Raw genomic sequence first — 7,500 nt, 5'->3', positions numbered from 1 at the left:
GCCTGTTAAAATTAAGCAATAAGCCACGAGACGCCGTGAGTTACGCTCGATTGATAATGGCCAAGGGGAGTGGGGCACGCCGCGAAGCGGAGTCTCGTAAACATCCCCTTGGCCGTTATGAATAGAGCATAACCCACGGACTCAAGTGGCTTATTGCTTATCTAACACTGTTACACTTAATCGCTGACCAAATTTCTTTAAAAACGCTTTAATAACAATTAATTTGATCCACGACAAGTTGAGGAAGTGATTGTGGTTACCCCGGCAACGTCACTAGGCGTGCGTGCGTTCGTCGCGCTACCAGACACACACTTCGCTACAAAAACTCAGCAAGGGTCGATAAACACTGCAGGAATTAAATGTCTTTGCAATCACACTGATACCCCAAACCACAGATGGTGCAAAGATGTGCTCTTCTTGCAGACTCCCTACCCCAACTGCAACATATTCTCATTACCGACGTAGATGCGCTGGGTCTAATTTAGACGCGCATAGAATCTTCAGGTGGAAGGTGTAGGTTTACACTCGATTGACCACGGCTATCAGCCAATCAGAATCGAGAACCGGACCGCACAGTGTTAGATAGTTGCTGTTACGAGAATGGTAATCATCAAGTGGTAATGCATTAATACTGCAATTTAGAGCCTTAACTTTTACTATTGGTTCTGTCTTGCACTCAGTGGCGGTTTTAGGAAATATGAGGCCCAGGGCAAAGAACAATTTTGAGGCCCCTCTCAAATTATTACATATTATTATATGGTTGTGACGTCATCTGTCGAATGCTCCATTCATTTCAACGGGGCTCCCCAACGTTCGGACGTCTGTTATTTTTCGATAACGGACGGGTTGGTCTATAACAGACCGCTGTCAATGGCAACAAGACTTTTCACTGCTAAAGCGACTTTTCATCAAGACTCTAATCAGCTGCTGTGATAGACAGCACCCGTTGTCCTGGCTACCGCTGTCAATGGCAACAAGACGTTCACTGCTAAAGCCACTGGCTTGTATACAAGTCAGTGGCTAAAGCGAATGTTTCATATCACTCCGCAGGGGGTCCGGTCTTTTGTCACTCTAATCAGCTGCTGTGATAGACAACACCTGTTGTCCTGGCTAGCCTACCTAGCTGTTGCCTAGCGGTGTTCCACAACGGCACTGTTTTGTTTTGCGCAGCAACAATCTTAACATTAAATAGGTCTAAAGAAATGACCCCGCATGTGTGAATCATTTAAGTATATCCATATAATAAGCGGGTTAACTTTCGGCGAGTCGGTCGCTTTGTGGAATAGCAGCACTTCAGAGAGAACAATACCCCTCCGCTCCGCGTCGGGGTCTAAAGATTCTCTCTGTCGTGCTGCTATTCCACGGTAGCGACCTTCTCGCCGAACGTTAACCCTTACATAATCGATGATGGAAAGCAGGAATACCGTAATGCGATGACGAGGACCTTGATTGGACGAGGCCCTGGGCAGCTGCTGACCTTGGTCAATGTAAAAACTGCCTATGCTTGCACTTTTAATGAAGAGTTCAGATGCAAAACCCCCTAACTCCATTTCTGAAGACCTGCACTTCTATATTTTTAGAGAACCCCGTTGTTGGTTTGGTTTGCATTCATGTACCTGATAATACATATAAATAGTTATATTACATACATAAAATAACAAATATGCAATTTTGATAGTTTTGCATTAGATAAAAATGAATTAAGATTATTTTCTGAAATGGCACTTCGGGGGGTTTGCATCTGAACTCTTCAAATGTAGGTCTATGTCTTTTTTAAATCTCTGTCCTGTGGATGTGAATGTCTATGTTTTTGCATGGGATAGCGAAAAATGCAATTTCAATATCCTTGTATGACCTGTGCATACAAAGAAACTGACAGTAAAGCTGGCTTGAAATAAAATAAAAAAAACGCTCCTATACATTAGTACGACCACAATGAGGAGGCTGGCGAGGAAAGTCTGATGCATTAAGGTTCGAGTGATGCAAGCCTTGCAATACTCCCCCCACCCCCTCTTTCTTCTCCCTTTTCTGTCTTTTTTCTCTTCTTTTCTTCATTGCTACTGACTGATGCAGTACCTTGGAATTTGTAACAGTGCGAGCTGATTGTGCATTTTTATGGAGGGCTTGTGTGGGCTTTCTGTCACCAAGATAGAACGCCTTACTCCCTCCTCCCATCGCTCCTCCACTCTCTCTCTCTCCCACCTCCCCTCCTCCTTCTCGCTGCCTCTCACCTCCTCCTCCTCCTATTACTACCCCTTTCTCTCTCTACCACCTCCCCTCACCTCCCCCCTCTCTCTGTCTCCCTCCTCCCCTCACCTCCTCATCCTCTCTCTCTCTCTCCCACCTCCTCCTCCTCCTTCTCTCTTTGTCTCCCACCTCCCCTCTCCTTGTCCTCTCTCTCCCACCTCCTCCTCTTCCTCCTCTCTCTTCTCCCAACACCCCTCACCTCCTCCTCCACATCCTCTCTTTCTCTCTCTCCCACTGCTCCTCACCTCCTCCTCCTCCTCCTCCTCACCTCCTCCTCTCACTCTCCCACCTCCTCCTCATCCTCTCTCTTTCCCACCTCCCCTCTTCTTGTCCTCTCTCTCCCACCTCCTTATTTTCCTCCTCTCTCTTCTCCCAACACCCCTCACCTCCTCCTCCACATCCTCTCTTTCTCTCTCTCCCACTGCTCCTCACCTTTTCCGCCTCCTCCTCTCACTCTCTCTCTCCCACCGCTCCTCACCTCCTCCCCCCGTCTCTCGCTGCCCCTAGTCTGCAGACTGATGACTGTGCCCTTGGATGGAGGGGGTCGACGGAAGGGTTGGGAGGGAGGGGGTAGGGGTCAGAGAGCTGGGGATGGATGGGAAAGGGGGTCGGAGAAGAGAGAGGAGGGATGGGGGTCAGAGAGGAGTGTAAGGATGAGGAGGGGGTCGGAGAGGAGGAGAGGGATGGGGGAGAGGAGGTCGGATAGGAGAGAGGAGGGGAGATTGGAAAGGAGAGGAGGGGAGGGGAGAGGAGAGGAGAGGAGGGGAGGGGAGAGGAGGGTTGGAGAGGAGAGAGGAGGGGAGATTGGAAAGGAGAGGAGGGGAGGAGAGAGGAGAGGAGAGGAGAGGAGAGGAGAGGAGAAGAGGAGAGGAGAGGAGGGGAGGGGAGAGGAGAGGAGATGAGAGGAGGGGAGAGGAGAGGAGAGAGGAGGGGAGATTGGAAAGGAGAGGAGGGGAGAGGAGAGGAGGGGAGGGATGAGGAGGGGAGGTGGGAACAGACAGGAGAGGAGAGGAGAGGAGGGGAGGTGGGAACAGACAGGAGAGGGGAGAAGAGAGAGGAGAAGAGGGATGGAGGAGAGGAACGGAGGTCGTAACAGGCAGGATTTAGGAGCCACGTCATGCCGTCGACAGCGGAATGCATGACAGAGCAGAGCAGAGCAGAGCAGAGCTTTTTGTCATGGGAGGAATGCGCTCCAATGTCTGAGAGAGAGAGAGAGAGAGAGAGAGAGAGAGAGAGAGAGAGAGAGAGAGAGAGAGAGAGAGAGAGATAAACGGACAGAGAGAGACAGAGAGAGAGAGAGAGAGAGAGAGAGAGAGAGACAGACACAGAGAGAGAGAGAGTCAGACAGATAGACAGGCAGAAAGAGGCAGAGGGAGAGAGTGAAAACACGAGAGAGACTAATATATAGAAAGCATGAGAGAGAGAGAGAGACAGAGACAGAGAGAGAGAGAGAGAGAGAGAGAGACCCACAGTCAGGCAGACAGAGAGGCAGGCAGAAAGAGGCAGAGGCAGAGGGATAGAGAGAAAGCACGAGAGAGACAGAGGTATAGAGATAGAACATTTGAGACAGAGAGCGCACACGCATGAGAGAGAGACAGACAGACAGACAGACAGACAGTTAGACAGGCAGACAGGCAGAAAGAGGCAGAGGGATAGAGAGAAAGCACAAGAGAGGCAGAGGAATAGATGTATAAAGCGTGAGACACAGACAGAGAGCGCGGGAGGCAGCAATAGAGAGACACGAAGAGAGAAAAACGCAGAGGGGAAGAGGCTTCTCTGGCTGGCAGTCTTCTTACTCAATAGAGGGAAATTGGGTCATCTGTGTAGTCTAGTGACTGCATGCTACATAAATCGTCATCTTTAATTGGAGTTTCAGCAAATCACAGACACTGGCCCCAGCTGCTGAGGCAGTGGTAATGGACAGGTAGCAAGCTTTGCTGAAAATAGTTTATTTTGTCTTTGGAGATGGGTCATCATATCTTGAACAAGTAGTCCATAAATATCCAAAATAGAGATATACTGTAGATCATGTGTCTCAGATGTTGCACTTGTGTTTTTCGGGCACTATGTTTCAGGGAGTAATTAATATGCTATGCACACTGAAACATGAACAGTGAAGTGTCAAAGTGCACCATTTGGGACCCAACAATAGACAGATTCATATAGGCTAAATTTAGGCTACAGTAGGCTACAGCTTGCACACATCCCCACAGTTTGCCATCAGGTTCCGCATCGCACACATGCTCCAGTTAATTTCCCCAAGCAGTCTCTTATCCCTTGCTGAAATCAGATAAAGTCATGTTTCCGTGAAACACAAAGTCCTTATCATTGGCTCTGCATGATATCAAACCAAACAGTAATGCTGTTACGCTGAAGTCTCGAGGTCGGTTCATCTTCACGTTTCTATTTTCACACGAATATTGACATTATAGCACCTAATAAAATAGCCCCTACAATGCAATTAGTTGCCATTACACAGACAAAAACTCACGCTTAGTGGGTGGTTTTGAGATCTTAATCTTGTGTGCCTTTAACGTCGCCAAGTGCGTCTCCGCGTTGAGGGGTCTACTTTCGTTCGTTGTTTCCTTGGCAGCGAGCTGTGATTGACAGCAAACGGCTTCGCTTAGGACCCTCCCCTCTCCTCTCCTCTTCTCTCGCTGCTCTACTCACTTCGCTTCAGCGGGAGGTTCAGTAAGTTTAGTACAGAGGGATGCAGCGGGCGCACAGAGCAGCCTGAAAATGGCACTCAATTGGATTTACCCTTCCCTTCTTTTCTGTCTTCTTCTACGTTTGCTCACACCTTCGCTGGCCTTAAGGAATTACCCTGAAAACGAAGGTATGTTGGGCTGGTTCACTTAATTTGTCAGTGAGAATTGTCCTCGAATTATTCGCTGTGGTTTACAGTGGTGGGAAGGGATCTATCCAGTCCACTCGTGTTTAGTTCAGCTGAGTGCAGCTCCTCTGCTCTGTCGGATGCTGTGGTAGCCTAGTCTACTCCATAAATGATGGATTAGAAAGGGGACATTGCATCGGAGCAAAGGAGATTGTTCAACGTTCTGTTTTTATTTCTAGGGCACACGCATTAAATTTAAATTCACTATGAGGTGGGCGACAAATTGGAGATGGACTATTTTATTTCGCCTCTTCTTCGGAGGCTCGCAACGCCAAAGCGCTTCTACCAACAACTTTGGTCTTACTGCTGTAGGGGGTCACACACACATCCTGAGACCCTGAAACTGTTTTTTGTTGGTATTATTGTTTTCGTAAACAGACACAGCTTCTCCAGCGACTCGCGAGTCATGTACACTTAACCTACATTGAGCGCGAGAGCTGTGTAATTTTGGGGAGTTAAACAACAGGACATTCTGGGAGATGGCTACTGTGATAACACCGCGTTGGTTGGTTGGTGCGACTTCGGGATGATTTGGCATCCCCATTTGCGCGCTTTTGTATTTTTTGGCAATTATAGTCTACTACTGACATAAAAATAGGCTAACTTTTCGTCCTGTCATGGTGAAAAAAAGAAGAGTAGCCTTTAGGCTAAGTGATTAAAAAAAAGAAATGGAACGCAGGCTACATGTTCCATGAACGTCTCCGTCTCTCCGTTCGTGGCGCGTAGCTTCATCCTCCAGCGAAGAGTTCCAGCTCTAGCCTACTGTAGCGCAAGACCCTCATCCAGTCTGCCGCGGCTGGCTTGTTTGACCCATGGCTCGACCAGGACATCGGGCTGCGGCACCTGAAGGTTTTCGCGCTTTCCCTGGGAATATCACTTCGAACCAAACTAAAGGGTCCCCTTCTATATTTACATAGAGATTGTATGAGGAGGCGGCTACATATCCCGAGTGGATTCCATTAACCCACTTAGGCTGGATTGTACATTTCGTTTGGATTCCTGAAAGGGACATTCCGATTAAACGGTCGTTTTACGCGGGGTCCTGAACGCGTAACGCACGGCAACTTCTCTATGTCCAAGTTATATTCGCGTCTATAGTGTACAAGCAATCACTCTGTTTCCAAACTTTGAGGAAAAGTAATAGATTTTCTTAGGCTATAGACATTTTTCTTGAAGCTAACATATATTACAGACAGAAAGAAGAGCACATAGCACTCCATATATTTATATTTATATTTATTGAAACTCATCATACAATTCAAATACAATTCACAAACCTATTCACATCATTACTAATTCACACACACACACACACACACACACACACACACACACACACACACACACACACACACACACACACACACACACACACACACACACAGAGAGATCCCCCCCCCAACCAACACACACACACAGACACACACAGCAGCAGCAGCAACACAGCAGCAACACATAAGCAACGCAAGCGTGAACAACAAAACTATTAAAAAATTCATCATGTGATTTCAGTGGATGATGAAACCTTATTTAACCGCAGGAAACCCAGTGTTGATTTAGATAAATGGTTGCTGTGTGAGGGAGGAGGGAGAGGGGAGACCTGGGGGGTGGCAGATGCCGAATGCTCTCCATCGGGGCACGGAGTGTTGTCTGGCCGAGGGATGGAGGGCTACACCGTAAAGCAATGCAATGTTTATTCAACACCTAGAGAGTTGATTTTAACCCCTAAGACAGTAGCCTACCCCTGTTACCAGAATAGCAATGACCAAGATGTGATGTTTTACTTAAGGCCCTGTACACTGTCATAGTGGTGTAGTACTGTACGGACTGTGCCTGGCGCCTGGCTAAGGGGTGTAGGGCTGGCTTCACAGTAAAATAATTTAAATAGGCTCTGGTACCAGAATGGCAATGACCAAGCCGTAATGTGTTACTGAAGGCCCTGTGTAATGTCCTAGTGGTGTAGTAGACCTACTATGGTAGTTACGTTTACGTTTTCAGTGACTATTTTCCATCAGGACCTGAAATGTTGTCTGGCCAAGGGATGCAGCAAAGAAGGCTTCACAGTAAAACAATGCAGTGTTTATTCAACACCTAGAGAGTTGAGAGAGTTTAGAGAGTTTTAACCCCATAAGACACTACCCCTGTTATAAATTAGCTGACCAGAATGTCAATGACCAAAACGTAATGTATTACTAAAGGCCCTGTGCTCTGTCATAGTGATGTAGTACTATGGCAGTTACGTTTTGTCAGTGAGCATTACAACATCCCAGTGGCGGGACGTTGTCTGGTAAGGGGCTACTGAGTGTATTTGGTCCCAGAGTACTCTCTTCGTCTTGAATTAACTCTGTATTTTTTCACTG

At 47.4% G+C, this 7,500-nt stretch overlaps 1 protein-coding gene across 1 annotated transcript in view; it reads left to right on the top strand.

The window, feature by feature from the left end:
* Positions 1 to 4,958: 4,958 nt before the first annotated feature.
* Positions 4,959 to 7,500, top strand: part of epha4b (eph receptor A4b) — a 345,029-nt gene continuing 342,487 nt past the window's right edge. Inside the window, exon 1 of the mRNA XM_063219765.1 lies at positions 4,959 to 5,083. Coding sequence (XP_063075835.1) covers positions 4,987 to 5,083 — 97 coding nt within the window. The 5' untranslated portion in view covers positions 4,959 to 4,986. The remainder of the gene's footprint in view (positions 5,084 to 7,500) is intronic.

This window comes from Engraulis encrasicolus, chromosome 16, assembly GCF_034702125.1.
Source record: "Engraulis encrasicolus isolate BLACKSEA-1 chromosome 16, IST_EnEncr_1.0, whole genome shotgun sequence".
In the NCBI taxonomy this organism is placed as follows: domain Eukaryota; kingdom Metazoa; phylum Chordata; class Actinopteri; order Clupeiformes; family Engraulidae; genus Engraulis; species Engraulis encrasicolus.
The sequence above is the reverse complement of the archived record's forward strand: the minus strand, read 5'-3'. Positions and strand labels throughout refer to the sequence as shown.